This window comes from Bombus pascuorum, chromosome 6 (genome assembly GCF_905332965.1).
Source record: "Bombus pascuorum chromosome 6, iyBomPasc1.1, whole genome shotgun sequence".
In the NCBI taxonomy this organism is placed as follows: Eukaryota; Metazoa; Arthropoda; class Insecta; order Hymenoptera; family Apidae; genus Bombus; species Bombus pascuorum.
Genome location: NC_083493.1, coordinates 10,428,637 through 10,448,226, shown reverse-complemented (window position 1 = coordinate 10,448,226; position 19,590 = coordinate 10,428,637). Strand labels below are relative to the sequence as shown.

The following is a 19,590-nucleotide window of genomic DNA, read 5'->3' as shown; positions in this document are numbered from 1 at the left end:
TGCATTCTTTGTCCAATCAGTGCTTGATTATGCAGCTCAAGAGGAGTTACAAGAAATTTCATATTTTTCCAAAGCTCTGACTCAGAGGTTACGTTAGATCCTATCAAAAGACATTGTGCAGTTTTACTAACCTTTTTGTGAAAGAAGATTTTCTTACCGGTAAGGGAAAAATTGCACGAGTTACATAAATGTTACAAGCAAATCGCACGGGCATTTCAAGAAAATGATTTGAACACGAGTAAACGTTTTGAACAATCTTCGAACCCCGATTTATTCATAGGTGATATTTTGGTCAGAATAGATATGAAATTACAGCGTTCACTTTGCATACGGACGTGTTCTGCATTGCAACCGGAAATAGTACGTATTAAATAAATTGCACCAATTTTCGATTCTACACTCGAAAATATTTGCATTACAATTTCATAAGCTGGTAACAATTTTTCTACAGTCAATCGTTCCATCCGACTTTCCACGCAAGCGCCAATAGTCTTTGTCTGTTAGTATTTTTCGCAGCAGTTCAAACAGAGTTCTACCGTACGTCCAAAGGTATGAAAAAAGTAATATCAGTTGATATGAGTGAAAAAATCAGAAATTCTACGAATTATCGCAACGTCCATTACGAATCGGACGCCGAATACACGATACATGTTGCCAAGACATTGTTGAAACTGATCGGAATTTGGCCTAGAAGGGATACGTTTCTAGATAACGTTAAAATGTATATCCAAACAACGATAGCTTTTTCCCTTATGTGTTTTTTATTAATACCACACTTGATTTATACTTATTTCGATTGCGAAAATCTGACCAAGTACATGAAAGTAATCGCCGCGCAGATTTTCAGCCTTTTGGCGGTCATCAAATTTTGGACGGTAATTTTTAATAGAAATGAAATTAGATTTTGCTTAGACCAAATCGAAATACAATACAGGGACGTGAAATGCGAAGAGGATCGGCTGGTAATGATGAATTGTGCAAAAATTGGTCGATTTTTTACAATGGTGTATTTGAGCCTTACTTACACCGGTGCTTTGCCCTATCATATTATTTTACCTCTAATATCAGAGAGAATTGTAAAAGCTGATAATACCACTCAAATACCTTTGCCTTACTTGAGCGACTATATTTTCTTCACTGTCGAAAATTCACCGATCTACGAGATCACGTTTGTCTTGCAAATATTCATCAGTAGCATTATACTGTCTACGAATTGTGGGATTTATAGCTTTATTGCCTCTATAACGATGCACTGTTGCGGCCTGTTCGAAGTTACCAGTAGAAGAATCGAGACACTTCATAAATGGAACAAATGCGATTTACATGATCGCGTTGTGGATATCGTTCAGTACCATTTGAAAGCGATTAGGTAAGAATTTTTATATTATTTAATAATTAAGTTTATATCATTAATAAGTAAATTAATAAGTATCGTTTTATTATTACATTTGGTATTAACGAGTTTTACATTCTTTGTGTATGGGACTTGAGAATAATGGAATATAAGACTGTATTCATAACACTGCAGGGATTGTGGATCCAAAAATTCTATTGTAGATAGATCATATCATATCCGTGGAATACAGTAATTTTAATTTATACTACGCACAGAAATACTTTTAGTACACTGAAAATAGATAGAATTTATCTATTATTGATTATTTTAAGAATCAATTATTAAATAAAATAACAATTATTATAAACTATTATTATAAACCTATGCTCCTACTGGATGCCTCTTAACATATTTTATTATATAGGTATATTACATTATACATTAATACTCTATCCAATAAGTGTCTAGACATTTTGATTGATTTATAGTAATAGTACATAAATTTTATCAAAGTGTATATATTAATGACGAATTAGTGATTAGAAACAATATTTATGGAACGCGTCTTTTATGCAATCATCAGACTATAAATCTAAATTACTCATTAAAAATATAGTAATAATATATTTTTCTATATACTTTATATACTCTATATATATTTAATATTTAAATATCATTGACTGTATTAGTATCAGAAATACCTCTATCAGTTTAGAGTACTTCTCTTTCAATCTGACAAATAATTCGAAAATTAAAAAAATCTAAAAATAAAGAGATTCTCAATTAACAAAATAGTTGTATAAGGTTTGGCAATTAGGAATGCCAGTTTCATTATTGCATACTGATTTCCAAAATTCAATTTAACATATTGTACACTATGATATATATATATATATATATTGTCATAATTACGTATAACAATATATTATAGTATATTAATATATATATTATTATATTATATATATATATATATATATATATATATATAATATAATAATATATGTATATATTAATATACTATAATATATTGTTATACGTAATTATGACAATTATAAAAAATATAATTATTGGAGTTTGATATGTGATAGTAATTAAAATACATCTTGTCGAAAACAAACAAGTATCAAGATTGTTTTAATGGTATATTCCATATAGTAACATACATTAATTTTTTCCTGTCAATACATAGATACATTTTAATTACATCTGTTTGATATTAAAAAATAAATTGCAGATACTCTGCATTGATTGGAAAATCACTCAGCATCGTATTTTTATCGGAGATGGTTGGCTGTACCATTATAATATGCTTCCTAGAATTCGGTGTGATCATGGTATAATAGAATGTAGTACTTAATTAAAATAAAAAAAAGCGAAATAATACGAGCTACTATAATATACTGTTTTTTTTTTTTTTTTTTTTTGGAATTGGAAGATCATAAAACGTTGAGCACACTAACATATTTCGTATTGATGACATCGACTTTCGTAAATGTGTTTATAATATCGTTCATCGGTGATCGTCTGAAACACGAGGTACTCCTTCAATTTCAAACAAATCTGTTTTAATCAAACATGTTTGAAGTAAATTTCGATATTAATTCGTGTACGTCTCTCTTTTTTGGTGTCGTTTTATTTATTGAAAAGAGCCAGAGAATAGGGGAAACATCGTACTTTCTACCATGGTACGATTTTCCGGTGGACGTAGCGAAGAATATAAACATAATCATGCTCAGAACCAGTCTACCATCGTGTTTGTCTGGATCGAACATACTAGAACTCTCGCTTCAAGCATTTTGTGACGTAAGTCCTCATACACATTATTTTAAATATATTGATAGAAAACTCTTTGACCAGAGGAAGGATTATTGTAGGTTTGTAAAACTTCAGCAGCTTATTTCAATTTTCTACGAGCAATGACGGTATGAACATACTTAACAAGGTGTTCGAAGATAAATGTGATTAAGAGTAACTAGTAACACATTGCACATGAAGATGCTTTGAGAAAGATAATAAATATTCTTTTTTTATTTATCAGACTCTTCCATTCAATACAGTAGACTCATTATTCAATAAAGCATAAGAACGACCAATACAAAGAACGGAGTATTCTTACCATAATCAGAAGATTGACAAAGTCATGTCGAATTGACGCCGCGGTCTACCACTTAGCGATGAACATTGTCGTCGCACTGTCGTGCCCTCCTGAATGGATTATATTGAGCCTGAAAAACACCGTGAAACATTGAATTCATTCGGCAAGTCCCGACTAAATTCAATAAACTCCTTTTTAGAATTTTTATTTTTAATGTCGTTCTCCGTGATACCCCAGAAAGTTTTAAACTTAAACTAACACCTACCGTAACGGTGCTCTTACCGTAATCAGCGCTCGAATTACGTGCGACGATGTTAATCATCGGTAGCTATCGCGCTTCGTAATAATAGTTGTAAAGAAACTATGTTACCGAGTGTGAACGATAACGTTGTATTCTTCAAATCAGCGCACGATTATGCAGTTCAAGAGAACTCACAAGAAATTTCATATTTCTGCTATTAAAGTTTCATCAAGATTAACAATATTGTACATGGAAACGTTGACTCAGAAGTTACATTAGATCGTACCAAAAGATATTATATGGTTTTACTATCCCTTTCGTCGCAAACGATTTTCTTACCGATGACGGAAAACACGAAAGAGAAATTGGTCAAGTTGCACACATGTTACTAGTAAATCGCATGGATATTGCAATGAAAATGATCAAAATACAGGTAAACGTTTTGGACAATCTTCGAATTGCGATTTATTCATACGAGACAGTTCAATCGGAATGGATATAAATTGTGGCGTGCGCTTTGCAGCCGAGCATGTAGTTGCGCTACTTCCGAGAATAAACTTCGCGAAGTACGTATTAGATAAATTGCACTCATTCTCGAATCTGAACTCGAAATATTTGCATTACGGTTTCATGAGGTTGTAGCAAATTGTCTTCGGACAGTCGTTCCATCTGATTTTCTACGCAAGCGCCAATGGCCAATGTCTGTTAATATTTTTCGCAATCTTTCGAACAGTGTTCCATCGCACGTCGGAAGAAATAGGAAGCTACGCATACTATCGGCCGATATGAGCGAGAAAATAAAAAATATAATTTATCGTAACGACCATTACAAATCGGACTCCGAATACGTGATACACGTCGCCAAGACATTGTTAACGCTGATAGGAATTTGGCCTAGAAAGGATACGTTCCTAGATAACGTTAAAATGTATACCCAAACAGTAACAATTTTTATCCTCATGTGTTTCTTATTAATACCACACGTGATTTATACTTATTTCGATTGCGAAGATCTAACCAAGTATATGAAGGTGATCGCCGCACAGGTTTTTAGCCTTTTGGCGATCATTAAATTTTGGACGCTAATTATTAATAGAAAAGAAATTCGATTTTGCTTGAACGAGATCGAAATACAGTACAAGGACGTGGAATGTGAGGAAGATCGGCTGATAATGCTGAATTGTGCAAAAATTGGTCGGTACTTTACAATGGTATATTTGGCCCTTGGTTACTCTGGTGCTTTGCCTTACCATATTATTTTGCCTCTAATATCAGAGAGAATTGTGAAAGCTGATAATACCACTCAGATACCTTTGCCTTACTTGAGTGATTATGTTTTCTTTGTCATCGAAGATTCACCGATCTACGAGATCACGTTTGTCGTCCAGATGTGCATCAGTTGCATCATAATGACTACGAATTATGGAATTTATAGCTTGATTGCTTCTATAACGATGCACTCTTGCTGTTTATTCGAAGTTACCAGTAGAAGAATCGAGAAGCTTCGTAAATGGGATAAACGAGATTTACACGATCGCATTGTTGATATCGTTCAATGTCATCTGAAAGCAATTGAGTAAGAATTGTCATATTATTATGTGTAATACATATTATGTCATATTATTATATGTAACGAGTTTTTCTTTGTTATATGTAAGGTTTGAGTACAAAGATTGCAGGTTTATTAATTTAACCCTGCAGAGGTCGTGTTTCTAAAAGTTTTGCCGTAGATCGTGATGTATCTGACGAATATACAATAACAAACGTTAATCTTATTTTATAGACTGTTAACTTTTTTTTATAAATATATTCTATAAAAATATCCATTTTTATGTGAAAATAGATACAATTTATCGTTATTAAAATGTCAAATATCTATAACATATACAGGGTGCGCCGTTAGAATTCGGACAGAATTCAATTTGTAGTTCCCACCATATTAGAATTCAGATGTTTGTGCTGATTGACTCAGAAGTTAGTTAAATATGTCAATAAGTCTTCTATAACCTCAAAATGACAGAACTCGTTAAGCAAAACCCGGAATACGATAGAAGAGCGGCGATTATAGAAAGTCTTCGCGCCGGGTGGATGCCAAAGTGAATCGGAGGAACGACCGTTGGCTGGCCCACAATCTCGAAGATGTTCCTGTTGTGGGCAAAACCAAATTTCCAGCAAGTGTTCACGTTTTGAGCGTTGTCTCAAGTGAGGGCGACGTCATGCCTCCGCACTTCTTCCAAAAAGGCGAAAGAATCACAAAGGAGGTTTATTTGGAGGTCCTGAAGACAGTAATAAAGCCGTGGATGGAAATTACGGCTTCTGGAAGGCCGTATTTATTTCAACAAGATGGCGCACCTGCTCACACAAGTCATCTTGTTCAAAATTGGCTCTCTGACAATGTGGACATGTTTTGGTCGAAAGATTTCTGGCCTCCTAACAGTCCCGACCTAAACCCATTGGACTATTACGTGTGGGGCGTTATCGAGAGACAAACTAATAAATGCAGGCACCCCAACGTCAACTCCCTACGAGCTGCTATCGAGTCAGAATTCGCGACAATTAAACGCGACCAGTTGAAGTCAGCGTGCTCGCGCTTTAGAGCAAGAATAGAGCAGGTCATAGAGGCAGAGGGTGGTTACATAGAATAAAAGTTCTCAGCAAGGACCCTTTAAATGAGATATAACAACATTTTCATGTGTTTTTGTGTATTGACTTAAATAAACAACTTTCTGCACAAAACTTCTTTTGTCCGGATTCTAACGGCGCACCCTGTATGTATATCAAATGATAGTACTATATACTCGTAAGTATCGAAATATCTTAGATCCACAGTAATAAACGAAATAACAAAAATATCTTTTAAATCGACGATCTGTACGTAGAATATATAAATTTCATTTGTTATAACAGCTGTTTTTGGAGACAAGCTTTGCAACGCATCTGTTTAAACATATTTACAAATCAACTAGGATCTCCACAGGGTTAACAAAATGATATTGTTGTATATTGTATATGTATGTATTTAATGGTTATACTATGTTTCACTACACGACCATACAAAGTTGCACTTTATGTAAAAATATTATCAAGAGGTAGTTCCCAAGATTTATTCTCGTCGTTTTTGTATTCATACGTGTCGGAACAAAACTTCAGTGTTGCTATGCACCCTGCTTTCTGTTCGAGTAGTCAGCGCGGTTTCTCGATGCTTTGATCGCTATCATCCATCATCGCTACCATCGTTAAGGTATTCGTTCGAAATATGTGTCGATAGGAATATGACCTCGACCATACACCTAGTTAGTTATCACATAGTACATATTTACTTATATTAATAATTTCTGAATTTTTTCTTAATTACAACTGCTATTATTTGACGTTTAAAAAATGACTTATAGATACTCTGCAGTTATTGGAAAATCTCTTAGCATCGTATTTCTATCGGAGATGGTTGGCTGCACCATTATAATATGCTTCCTAGAATTTGGCGTGATTATGGTATAGCAGAATTTAATATTTAATAATAAGAAAGAAATTGAACAATAAAGTATGTTGTAATCCACTATTTTTTAGGAATGGGAAGATCATAAAACATTCAGTACAATAACATATTTCGTATTAATGACATCGATGTTTGTAAACGTGTTTATAATATCGTTCATTGGTGATCGTCTTAAGCAAGAGGTACGTCTCCAGTTTCAAACGATCTCTTTTTATCAAACATGTTTGAAGTAGATAATCATATTAATTGCTATACGTCTCTCTTTCAATGTTGCTTTATTTACTGAAAAGAGCGAAAGAATAGGAGAAACATCGTACTTTCTGCCATGGTACGATTTTCCGTTGAACGAAGCTAAGAATGTAAGGACAATCATACTAAGAACTAGATTACCATCGAGTTTGTCTGGGGCTAAGATATTAGATCTCTCGCTTCAAGCATTTTGCGACGTAAGTTCCGTATATATATATATTTTTTTTTTTAAACGTAGTAGTATCAAAACTTTTCAAACAGAAAAAGAAAAGAAGATAATTTTAGGTGGTTAAAACTTCAGCAGCATATTTCAATGTTCTGCGTGCAATGGCTGCATGAAAATTCACGCAAAAAAAGATTTCAACTATATTCAACAACATATATGAAAATAAATGTGATTAAGAGTAAATATTAACACATTACACATGGAACTGTTTTAAAAAAGATAATAAACATTTTCGTTTTGTTTATTTCTCTCCTTCATTCTGTCCACCATTTTATTCAATACACATTGTGCCTACTATTTTATTAAGTAACTGTATGGACAACTCATTCCTTCCCACAATAATTCTTTAAAATGACTAACTGTTAGAAATTGCGATCCGTGAAATCCTTGCAAAAATGAAAACAGAAAATGTTTCTTGGAAAATCATTGAATCAGCATTAACAAAATGAATTATGATCAGATATGGTATTTCTATGGAAAATTATATGCAGAAAGGTAGATGTTCCAGAAAGCTACTAGATTATAGAGGAATAGAGCGGAAAGGGATACATTGGTTCAATTCAGTAACCTGAAAAGGTTTCATCATATTTACTGGAAATCGATCTCTAAATTACCCTCAAGATACGTATACTTTCGCAAAATGACTACTATGATTATTAAATATGACAGTAGACTATTCGGTACTCACTTCGCGATGCTTAAAAATTTATAAACGCAAACGCAAGCGTATTCTTGCCGTTTGAAAGGGGTAGTGGTGCTTCCCCTTGTAAACATTTCATCGCGCACATTTGATCAATCGAGCTTGAGCTTTCGGCCACTGGAAAAAGAAAATGATGAAAACAAGCGAAATAAAAGATAAAAGAGAAATAGAGAAGGATTTGAAGCGAAGTTTAAGATATGTGGAACCCTTTATCATGGCAATCGGTGCTTGGCCACTTCCTCCACAATCATCGTTGTGCACGAAGATATTGCAATGGGTTATTCGTTTCATTATTATTTTCTTGGCGCTGTTTTTCATCGGTCCAGGTTTTTATTACGTATTCTTCAAGGAAGAAAGCAACAAAAGGAAACTGCAAATATTAACGACGTACATGTACAGCTTGGTCCAGTTGATCAAGTACATTATTATATTGTGCAGGATGAACGATATAAGAATACTGTTGGAGGAGATAAGGAACGATTGGTTACACAGCACAGAAGAAAATCGCCAACTATTTCGTGAGAACGCGAAGATCGGTGATAGAGTGGTGTTCATAGTGGCCCTCACTATGTACTCTGGAGGTTTATGCTATCGAATTATTCTTCCACTGACAAGGAGCAGTGTTGTTTTACCCAATAATATTACTATACGAATATTACCCAGTCAAACATTCATCCCATTTATCGACGAACAGATCACTCCGAATTACGAGATAATTTTCGTATTGCAAGTTACGAGTGGTATATGCATCTACACAATATTCAGCGGTGCCACTGGAGTTATAATGATGATATGCTTGCATGCATGCAGCTTAATAAGGATTTTAACGAACAAATTGGTGGATCTTACCGACAAGTCGAATACCAGCGAGGAAATTATTCAAGAGAAGGTCGTAAATATCGTTGAGTATCATGGGAAGATCAAAAAGTAAGTTGAAGATTATAGAACTCATGATAAAAACAATTTATGTGAAAATTTTTTCATTTCTTTGAAAATTACGCATTTCTGTAGCAGGATTCAAAGCTCGTAATCGTTATTATACAAGAACATCTGTGTCTTAACTTAAAGTCGAATAAATTTTAAACCGCTCCATAAAAACTTTTGTCATTAGGACCATACTTTCTCGATATTATAAGCCACATTGAAGATACTATAATAGAATTATCTTATGCTCCTTGTTTTCTCTATTAGAATAGAATAGGCAACGTGAACAACAATTTCTTATGAGTTCTTTAATCGAATCCGAGGATTTGTTTAGTGACGAAGTGTCAAATATCATATTTATAGTGTCAATCATTGTCCTTTCAGATTCTTAAGTAACGGACAACTGCTCTCTGAGTACATTTCTTTTCTTGAGCTCTGTAACGGCACGGGTATTGCCTGTTTGATAGGATATACTATCATAGTGGTACGAGCGATATAAAAATAAACTGATTAGTTTTTTTAAATAAACCATAGATTATATTTCAGGAATGGGAACGTCTTAATACTGTGGCTATAGTGGTGTGCTTTACACTGCTAACAACATCCACGTTCACCTCCTATACGATCTGTTCCATTGGCCAACTTCTTTTGGACGAAGTACGTAGAGTGTGGATATTTCTACAAATTCATAATACGTGTAGACACAACTAAAGAAACACTGTCTAAGCACAGGTCTTCTTCAGCTTCTAAATATAACGAGTATTATATTCTCGATATTTTATACATTATAATATATACGTTATAATGTATTTTGGAAACTGAGCTACTACTGTTAATTCAAATGAATAATAGAAATCTTCTTTTTCTTAGTATAACTGATAATTAATTTATTTAACTGTAGATTAGTTATAAAAGAACACAGCAGTTTGTCAGCAGTAGTTAATGTGTTTACTGTATTCATAAAAATAAAAATTTGCACAAACATCTGCACTTTATTATTATGTACCACTCTTAATATCATTAATAACATGAACTTCGTTGTCAACTTTCTTACCAGAGCAATAATCTTGCACAAACGTGCGTCACGTTAGACTGGTACCGTCTCCCGATGAAACAGGCTCGGTATGTGATACTAATGATGATTATGTCGAATGATTCGATAAAATTGACTGCGATGAAAGTGATGGATATAACTATATTGACCTTTAGCGATGTAAGTATACATTAAGATCATAATTTCGCAAAACTCTTCTTCGCACTGTAAAATATATGTTCTAGATTATGAAAGCGTCAATGGGATATTTAAACATGCTGCGAAACGTGACTTAATGTTACTTAATGTTGTTTATTTTGCATAAAACTTATGAAGCGTAGTATAGTCACTTAGAGATCTTACGTTTCCAGACACTTGAGCAAAAACCGAAATTTCAAAACGTTCTGTATAATAACTGCATGTAATATATTTCTGAAAGCTTTGTGTAAGTGTTCAAATTTTTTCGTGAACCACTGCAACAGAGTATCAGTTGAAGAGCAGTTATCCAAAACTGATATATTAATCTGCAATTCAACTCAGCGCAGTTTCTGTGCTCCATGAAATCATTCACTTCATTCTACAATAACAGATAATTTCAAAACCATAGTTTCCGTAATACTTTAATAATTGAACTGCAAACATGTATATACATACTGTGTATACAGCTCTTTTCCCTTATGTATAATACCCTTTTACGTCTATATATCGTTTTTATTGAAACATACAGTGTGACAATAAACAATAAACAAATTGTATCCTCTCGAAAATGTATATTATTGTAATATAATTGGGAATTTTCCGAATATTGCAAAATTTATATTAAAATTTATGTATCTATTGTTTATACTGTCCATTTGGAAGTAGTTAACTTTTGTAAATGGTTGTGATAGAAATCTATTTGCGTCGTCATATATTTCAAACCCGTAACTGTAACATACCGAGCAAAATATTCGTCGCTCTCTGGACAAGCACTCACTTTCGTAGATTACGAAGGATGCTGCTGGTAGCCCGTCATTACATAGATCTCGCGAGGAAATAGTTCTTGAAACAAGTTTCGGCATTTAAGATTGTTGGTTACTGGTCTTCACTCTTAAACGTTTCCTTCTTATCAAGAATCGGTCGTTTCGCTTGGACTGAGTTAGGAATTTTATAGAAGTAATTGCAGAAGCGTCTTGATATTCTGAGATTTTTAGTCATTGTCCTGCAGTCTTGGACGTTCCGTTGCGTCGTGATGGAATCCAAGAGCTGTTTTGATATCACGAGGTGTTAATCACTGCCCTTCACTCCTGGATGTGTGTGTGTGTGACTCCAACGCGTCATTGCGAATCCGTGTCAACTACCAACATTGAAGACATTTTAGAGACTACAATTGCACATCTCTCAGACTTCCTAGGTGTTGTGGGTCTTTGGCTTTTTTCAAAGCTTAGTACGTGTTGCCACAAGAGTTACTTTTCCTGGAAAATTGTTAAACCAGCATTAACAAAATGAATCATCATCAAAACTCATGATGAAATAAAACTCTGAAAAACACTGTAGAAACACATAATTTTCTAGATACAGATATTTCGATATAAAAGATATGATATTTCTATGGAAAATTATATGCAGAAAGGTAGATGTTTCAGAAAGCTACTAGATTATAGGCATACAGCGGAAAGAGCTACTGGCGATGCGTTGGTTCAATTCAATAATTTGAAAAGTTTTCACCATATCTGCCGGAAATTGAACTCCAAATTACTTTCAAGATACGTACAATTTCGCAGAATGATTACTGCGATTACTAAATGTGATGGTAGACGCCACTCGATACTCGCATCGCGATTCTTAAAAATTTATGAACGCGAACGCAGTCGTATCTATGCCGCTTGAAAGGAGTAAGGGTTTTACCCTCCGAAAGAGGTAGTGGCCTTGCTCTTCGAAAGGAATTTCATCACGCACACGTGATTAATAAAGCTCGAGCTATCAGGCACTGGAAAAAAATATGATTAAAACGACAGAAGAATCAAACAAAGAAGAAAGGGAGAAGGACTTGAAACAAAGTTTAAGATACGTGGAGCCCCTCCTAACGGCACTTGGTGCCTGGCCACTTCCTCCAGAATCATCGTTGTGCATGAAGATATTTCAGCGTGTTATTCCTGTGATTAGTATTTTCTTGGCGTTGTTTGTCATTTGTCCGGGTTTTTTTTACGTATTCTTCAAGGCAGCAGGCACCAGAAGGCAAATGGAACTGTTATCGGCGTTCATCAACAGTCTGATCCAGTTAATCAAGTATATTATCATATTGAACAGCATGAACGATATACGAACGCTGTTGAAGGAGATCAGGAACGATTGGTTATACGGCACAGAAGAAAATCGACGACTCTTTCGTGAGAACGCGAAGATCGGTGATAGAGTGATGTCCATAGTAGCCATCACCATGTACTCTGGAGGTTTATGCTATCGTACGATTCTTCCTCTTTCGAGGGGCAGAATTATTTTACCGAATAATACTACTATAAGACTATTACCCAGTTCAACATACCTCCCATTTATCGACGAACAGATCACTCCGAATTACGAGATAATTTTCGTATTGCAAGTTTTGAGTGGTATATGCATCTACACAATATTCAGCGGTGCCATTGGAGTTATGATGATGATATGCTTGCATGCATGCGGCTTAATAAGGATTTTAACGGACAAATTGGTGGATCTTACCGACAAGTCGGATACCAGCGAGGAAATTATTCAAGAGAAGATCGGAAATATCGTTGAGTATCACAGGAAAATCAAAAAGTAAGTGGAAGATTAGAGAACTCATGATAAAAACAATTCATGTGAAAATTTTTTCATTTCTTTGAAAATTACGCATTTCAGTAACAGGATTCAAAGCTCGTAATGGAATCGTTATTATACAAGAACATCTGTGTCTTAACTTAAAGTCGAATAAATTTTAAACCGGTGCATATAAATCTTTGTATTTAGGACCATACTTTCTCGATATTATTTGCCACATTGAAGATACTATAATAGAATTATCTTATGCTCCTTATTTTCTCAATTAGAATAGAATATTCAACGTGAACAAAAATCGTTCTTGTAATGAGTTCTTTAATCGAATCCGAGGATTTGTTTAGTGAAAGTGTCAAATATCATATTCATAGCGTCCATCCTCGTCCTTCCAGATTCTTAAGTAACGGACAACTGCTCTCTGAGTACATTTCTTTTTTTGAGCTCCTTAATGGCACGATTATTATCGGTTTGCTAGGATATTGCATTATACTGGTACGGACAATATAAAGTCAAATTGATCAGTTTTTTTTAAATAAATCATATACTATATTTCAGGAATGGGAAAATCATAATACCGTCGGTTTAATAGTGTACATTACATTGCTAACAACTTTCACGTTCACCTCCTATACGATTTGTTCCATTGGCCAGCTTCTTCTTGACGAAGTAGGTAGACTATGGGTATTTCTTTAAATTTATAATACTTGTAGAAATACTGTCTGTCAACTGAAGAAATACTGTCTAAGCACAATTCCTTTTCAGCTTCTAAATATAACGAGTATTATATTCTCTTTATTCTCTTATATAACGAGATTATAGAAATCTTTTTTTTTTTAGCACAACTGATAATTTATTTATTTAATTATAGATTAGTTATAAAAGAACACAACAGTTTGTCGGCAGTAGTTAATGTGTTTATTGTGTTCATAAAAATTTAAATTTACACGAACATCTGCACTTCATTATTATGTACCACTTTGAATATCATTAATAACGAACTTTGTTGTCAACTTTTTTACCAGAGCAATAATTTTGCACGAACGTGCGTCACATTAGACTGGTACCGTCTCCCGGTGAGAAAAACTCGGTATATGATAATGATAATCATTATGTCGAGTGATCCAATAAAATTGACAGCGGCCAAAGTGATGGATGTGTCTTTGTCGACGTTTAGCGATGTAAGTACATATTAAACATCAGTGCCGCAAAATTTCTGTACGCTCTGCAAAATGTATTTCCTAGATCATGAAAGGGGCGATGGGATATTTAAATATGCTAAGAAAAGTTAATTAATATTCTACTGATGTTGCATGAAACTTACAAGGTATAGTATCACTTGAAGATATTATAGCAATGAATCGAATCGAAATATATTCTGTACCTTACTTCACTAGTTTTTACAGTTACATATTTCTTGACGCTTAAGTATGTGCCTACTGAAACTTGTAAAATTTTGTATAGTATCTGCATATAATATATTTTTGAAAGCTTTATACATGTGTTTAAATTCTTTCGTGAACCATTGTAATAGAATATCTGTTGGAACATAGTTTCCACCGAAAATGACATAGTATGAAATAATTCGCTTTATTCTAAAATAACGTATAATTTCAAAATCGTAATTTTCTTAGTACTTTAATAATTACGTTGCAAATATGTATACACATATGTGTACTATTTGTTTCTCTTGTGCATGGTACTATCCTTTTACGCTTATCTCTATGGTAATCTTCATCCACATCCGCTGCAAACTACACAGCCGGTGAAAAAATTTCTGTCGAGAATTAGAGAATACCATAGTCATATTTATTAGGAATTTATTGGAAACAAAATAAATGTGCTTTCGAATCAGTCAGATACAAATGAAGACGTTGCACAGAAGAAGATCGTAAATATCGTTGAACATCAGACGAAAATCAGAGAGTGAGCTTCTTTTTAATAGAGTATAAGATAGTGTACTATTTTCCACAAAGGCAATTGGTATATAGTTTAGCTTTTAGATATATGATTAATGCGATTTCTTAAGTAATCGGTACGAGTAATTTTCCAGTGAGAGTCACTGTTTTCTATGATTTTATTAATTGTGGGTTTTTCGTGTTATATCTTATCGTGTACATTGTAACTCGTTCTACTGTAGTTGAAGTATTTACACTCTTCTTTAGTTATTCATTTCTTACACGATTAATGTCTCGGCGAGAAAGATAAAATTAGATAACTTAGATATTTTAGAATTAAATGTGTGAATTAGCGTAACATTAAACGTTACAGAATTGGATAAAATCTTTTGGGAAAATAAATAACTGATATAAATAATAGATAAAACTGTATTCACAATGTGCTACATTGATCAATTTCTTATCGATCAAGTATCCAATCGATTATGTTTTTAAAGCAAATACCACATTCCCGTGGTGTTTATTGAAAATTTGATTTTTGATAGAGCGCACATGTCAAGCTGATATCTATTACGTTGAACTGGTACTGATTTTCGTCGAAAAGAATGCGCTGCTTGATACCAGTGATTGTTATGTCGATTTATCAAATAAAAGTCACCGCCTCCAGAGTTGTATCTTTAGCTGCTTTCACTTTCACGATGTAAATTTGAAATCATTACAATTCCATATTTTGATATTTTCGAGCGTGCTGTAAAATATATTTTCATCGTCGATGAGGTACTTCAATGTGTTACAAAGTACTCTTTAATAGAAAGTTAAAGAGTACATTTAAATTTACCAAGTATGTACTATTACGTTTGCTATAGAACTAGTTAAATTATATAAAATATATGATGTATGATATTCTGTTATTAAGGATGTAAAAATTTGTCCTTGAAACTGATATTTCTTTATTTTTCTGTATAGCTGTTCAATGTATTTTGAAATGATTAATTTCCATATCGTTAATAGCTTAACAAACGATCGTAATAACTGTTTCCACTAATCTGAGAATTCTAATAGTTGCCCTCTTCACGTATGCAATCTTTTTATATTCTCTTGCTATTGCAGTCATCTCGTTCGCATGCAAAATTTATGTAGATAATAGCACAATATTTTAATTACACTATCATCAAATTTCAACATGCGTAATTTTCTCACAAATATTATATATAACACATTACAATTTCTTTTATTGTATTTGATCCTGTCATAACATTTGAGTTCTTTTCAACTATCACAGCAAAGGTTATCCCTTCAACTATTGAAAAAGTGATTCGTATAAGAAAATACGACATTGATACATATTAAATTATAACTGTTTACTGGCGAAGAGCAGCTGAAGTACTCCGTGAAGGGCAGACGAAGTCCCTACATGCAATTTCAATCAATTTTCCATTGGGTTATAAGAATTACAGACGGCACATCGCAATCCCTTCATGTACAATGATCGTCTCAATAACAGCAATTTATTTCTAAGTTCGCCTGGATTTATTATTTTATGCACGCAAGCGCGGGGAAAGCTTTGGAAGGAACACCGCTTACCCTTGCGTCGTGCCTAGTCATGTACAGGACATTCATCCGATTAAAAAATGTCACGGTTAGAAAACAAGGAGGAGAACCTCAAGCACTTTGTAAAGTTCATCTATCCACCAATGAAGTTGATCGGCGCCTGGCCAAAACCCACCACCACTTCTACGTTTTCAAAGGCTATAAAATGGGGTTTAATTGTCTCCGCTTACTTCCTACAACTATTGGTCTTTGTACCAGGTATACTGTATTTATTTCTGAAAGAGAAGAATGGCAAAAGGCGGATTCATATTATGATACCACACATAAATGGCTTTAGCCAATTGTGCAAGTATACCATCCTATTGCGGCGAACAAGCGAGTTTAGCAAAATATTAGATCAATTGAGCGACGATTGGGTAGACGCCACAGAAGATAATCGTCATATTTTCCGTATGAGAGCGAATATTGGACATAAGATGGTGTTGACAGTGGCAATTACCATGTACACTACAGGTCTCTTTTATCGTATAATTATACCACTCTCGAGGGGTAAAATCGTTCTGCCGAATAACACGACTATGAGGATGCTACCGTGTCCAGTTTACTTCATCTTCTTCAATGAACAATCTACTCCTTATTACGAGATAATTTTTGTTCTGCAAATTATGGGTGGATTTCTCAACTATACGATTCTGTGTAGTACCATGGGTGTATGCTTGATGCTTTGCTTGCACTTAAGCAGTTTGTTGAGAATTCTGATGAACAAAATGATGGAACTTACGAGTCAGTTAAATGTAAGCGAGACAGCTGCGCAAGAGAAGATATCGGATATTGTTGCCTATCAAACGAAAATCAAAGGGTGAGTAATACGTGCTTTTGGTAGTGTTAATATTGAGTTTTATCGAGATAAAAACAGTGTTAGATATACGTATTCAATTGTACGGTTACACTTTAACTCTAATTAAATAATGTTCAATGTGAGAATTAGTATAACCTTGGTATAGTTTAAAATTATATTTAATGATATTCGATAGAACTCCATATATCTGAACTCTATTCATTAAAAGGAAATTTTAATTAATATCCGATTATTTGGAATCTCTCGGACCAAATCCTCTTATCTGAAAAGAAATACTACAATGTGAATGAAATATAATAAATGGGAAAGAACGTTGGCAAACTCTTATGAAGAGTATACCGCTTCCAATGTGTATGCATTCCTGTTGTATAAATTACAGGTATGAGTTCAAATAAATGGAGTTCCACTGTAGAAAATAACGAACATTAAACGTATGGTGATCGAAATTTGATTTCAGATTTGCGAATAGCGTGGAAGAGATCACACCGTACCTTTACTTTTTCGAGATATTTAATTACGCTATAGAAGCGTGCATAGTGGGATACTGTATTATCGTGGTATGAATGAATAATCCTAAAATCTTCGTTGAGAACAATGATTATTTCTATAAATCTTTATTGTCGTATGTCAGGAATGGGAAGAAAGCAATGCTGCGTCTATAATCGTGTACCTTATGTTTCAAGGAATTTGCATATTTTGCAATTACGCGATGTGCTACATTGGTCAACTTCTAATCAACGAAGTATGTAATCGATTATGTTTTTGAAACATATACAACATCCCCGTGGTGTTTATTGAAAATTTGTTTTTTGATAGAGCGAAAATGTCAGGCTGATGTCTATTACGTTGAACTGGTATCGATTTCCTATGAAGAAAGCACGCAATTTGATATTAATCATTATAATGTCGAATTATCCAATAAAACTCACAGCAGGAAAGATTGTAGACATATCATTAGCCACTTTCACCGATGTACGTATCAAGAATTTAGATTTCTGCATTACATTTGTTATATATGGTAGCAATAATATTTTTCAGATCATAAAGGCGTCGGTGGGATACTTGAACGTGTTACGCAAAGTCACATAAATTCTGATATTTTTTGGAAACTACAATTAAAATAGACAATTTTGAAGTTACTACTTACTTTTGAAGTTATTTACAATCTTAGATACTTACTCGCAGTTATGTGTACTAGTTCTGCCTCTCACGTGCAGGACACTTGTGTATTACATTTCCCCAGCTACTACGATAATCATTCCATCCACTGTAGATTTCCCAATCAGTAAAAAGGTTCTATAGACAATGATAAAATATCGTAACCATATTGACATGAAATTTCGTAACATTTCATTTGTCTATAAATATTTTTTTTTAATATCTTAGCGTATTATTCACAACATTTAATTAGAATTTTCGAAAGTCATTGTAGACAAAGATTACTTCTCCAGCAACCGAAGCTGCAGTAATAAAGTTTCTCGTCCACTGAGGAAACCTACGCAACGCAAGCAAACCTCATAACTAATAATCCCGAGTAATATCTTATGTTTTTGAGGCGGTGGTTAAGTATAATGTATGATAAGTGAATTTTAGAAATGGTTACAGACCCTTGAAAACTAAATCCGGTAGACAATTTTGATATTTTTACCATGGTGTTTTCCTCCTTAAAAGGAGTGAACTGAACTGTGGATATGTGACATATCCACAGTTCATATCATTCTGCACTGAATCTCTTCATATTTACCTAATAGTAGTATCTGTCGACAATAATTGCTATTCCCCTTCGCTATTGACTATGCAAAAAACTTCGCTAAGAAGTTGTAGGATATTGTAATTGAGTCATAATATCTCGAAATATGTAATTTCATTATACGCATCGTGTATAATATGTCAAAAATTTGTAAAAATAATGTAATCGTTCACAAGATACAATAACATTTTTTTCAAACCATCGCTATAAAAATTGTTTCCTCTGAGATTGAAAGGATGAATCGTACTAGAATATATTGAAGTTGTTATTACGATGAAACTTTTCTATGGAGGCAAACCATTTGGCATAAGTAAAGCTTTCAACCACTTTCCCTACCCTCTTATAAATACTGAATAGAAATTACAATCCCCTGCCGATACGAGAAATTTTACATACGCAAGCGCGATAAAATTCTTGAGACGAATGTCACTTTCGTCCGCAACGTGGTCAGTAGTCATTC

At 33.8% G+C, this 19,590-nt stretch overlaps 5 protein-coding genes across 5 annotated transcripts; all 5 read left to right on the top strand.

Moving 5' to 3' along the window:
- Positions 1-36: 36 nt before the first annotated feature.
- LOC132907828 (putative odorant receptor 92a) lies at positions 37-3,507 on the top strand. The gene is made up of 5 exons (XM_060961246.1): positions 37-1,369; positions 2,571-2,665; positions 2,757-2,872; positions 2,984-3,139; positions 3,211-3,507. Exons 1-5 carry the CDS (start codon positions 552-554, stop codon positions 3,262-3,264), a joined length of 1,239 nt encoding a protein of 412 aa, XP_060817229.1. The 5' UTR covers positions 37-551; the 3' UTR covers positions 3,265-3,507.
- A 543-nt stretch (positions 3,508-4,050) lies between these two features.
- On the top strand, positions 4,051-7,937 carry LOC132907900 (odorant receptor 13a-like). Its single transcript, XM_060961356.1, has 5 exons — positions 4,051-5,248; positions 7,065-7,164; positions 7,240-7,350; positions 7,459-7,614; positions 7,703-7,937. Exons 1-5 carry the CDS (start codon positions 4,371-4,373, stop codon positions 7,754-7,756), a joined length of 1,299 nt encoding a protein of 432 aa, XP_060817339.1. The 5' UTR covers positions 4,051-4,370; the 3' UTR covers positions 7,757-7,937.
- Positions 7,938-8,349: 412 nt separating this feature from the next.
- On the top strand, positions 8,350-10,656 carry LOC132907920 (odorant receptor Or2-like). Its single transcript, XM_060961376.1, has 5 exons — positions 8,350-9,270; positions 9,652-9,751; positions 9,814-9,924; positions 10,325-10,480; positions 10,546-10,656. Exons 1-5 carry the CDS (start codon positions 8,474-8,476, stop codon positions 10,594-10,596), a joined length of 1,215 nt encoding a protein of 404 aa, XP_060817359.1. The 5' UTR covers positions 8,350-8,473; the 3' UTR covers positions 10,597-10,656.
- Positions 10,657-12,276: 1,620 nt separating this feature from the next.
- On the top strand, positions 12,277-14,368 carry LOC132907919 (odorant receptor 85b-like). Its single transcript, XM_060961375.1, has 5 exons — positions 12,277-13,078; positions 13,468-13,567; positions 13,631-13,741; positions 14,098-14,253; positions 14,318-14,368. Exons 1-5 carry the CDS (start codon positions 12,282-12,284, stop codon positions 14,366-14,368), a joined length of 1,215 nt encoding a protein of 404 aa, XP_060817358.1. The 5' UTR covers positions 12,277-12,281.
- Positions 14,369-16,601: 2,233 nt separating this feature from the next.
- On the top strand, positions 16,602-18,469 carry LOC132908312 (odorant receptor 4-like). Its single transcript, XM_060962221.1, has 5 exons — positions 16,602-17,380; positions 17,838-17,937; positions 18,012-18,122; positions 18,197-18,352; positions 18,419-18,469. The coding sequence occupies exons 1-5, from the start codon at positions 16,602-16,604 to the stop codon at positions 18,467-18,469; spliced, it is 1,197 nt and encodes a 398-aa protein (XP_060818204.1).
- Positions 18,470-19,590: the final 1,121 nt, after the last annotated feature.

Bases quoted from the DNA above. Each gene is read 5' to 3' on its own strand.
- LOC132908312 (XM_060962221.1), top strand. From the start codon at position 16,602: ATGTCACGGTTAGAAAACAAGGAGGAGAACCTCAAGCACTTTGTAAAG. The intron at 17,938-18,011 runs GTATGAATGAAT...GTCGTATGTCAG, and splicing joins TGGGATACTGTATTATCGTG to GAATGGGAAGAAAGCAATGC. The intron at 18,353-18,418 runs GTACGTATCAAG...AATATTTTTCAG, and splicing joins CATTAGCCACTTTCACCGAT to ATCATAAAGGCGTCGGTGGG.
- LOC132907920 (XM_060961376.1), top strand. From the start codon at position 8,474: ATGATGAAAACAAGCGAAATAAAAGATAAAAGAGAAATAGAGAAGGAT. The intron at 9,271-9,651 runs GTAAGTTGAAGA...TTGTCCTTTCAG, and splicing joins TATCATGGGAAGATCAAAAA to ATTCTTAAGTAACGGACAAC. The intron at 9,925-10,324 runs GTACGTAGAGTG...CTTTCTTACCAG, and splicing joins GCCAACTTCTTTTGGACGAA to AGCAATAATCTTGCACAAAC.
- LOC132907919 (XM_060961375.1), top strand. From the start codon at position 12,282: ATGATTAAAACGACAGAAGAATCAAACAAAGAAGAAAGGGAGAAGGAC. The intron at 13,568-13,630 runs GTACGGACAATA...ACTATATTTCAG, and splicing joins TAGGATATTGCATTATACTG to GAATGGGAAAATCATAATAC. The intron at 14,254-14,317 runs GTAAGTACATAT...TGTATTTCCTAG, and splicing joins CTTTGTCGACGTTTAGCGAT to ATCATGAAAGGGGCGATGGG.
- LOC132907828 (XM_060961246.1), top strand. From the start codon at position 552: ATGAAAAAAGTAATATCAGTTGATATGAGTGAAAAAATCAGAAATTCT. The intron at 2,873-2,983 runs GTACTCCTTCAA...TTTATTGAAAAG, and splicing joins GTGATCGTCTGAAACACGAG to AGCCAGAGAATAGGGGAAAC. The intron at 3,140-3,210 runs GTAAGTCCTCAT...GGATTATTGTAG, and splicing joins CGCTTCAAGCATTTTGTGAC to GTTTGTAAAACTTCAGCAGC.
- LOC132907900 (XM_060961356.1), top strand. From the start codon at position 4,371: ATGTCTGTTAATATTTTTCGCAATCTTTCGAACAGTGTTCCATCGCAC. The intron at 7,351-7,458 runs GTACGTCTCCAG...TTTACTGAAAAG, and splicing joins GTGATCGTCTTAAGCAAGAG to AGCGAAAGAATAGGAGAAAC. The intron at 7,615-7,702 runs GTAAGTTCCGTA...AGATAATTTTAG, and splicing joins CGCTTCAAGCATTTTGCGAC to GTGGTTAAAACTTCAGCAGC.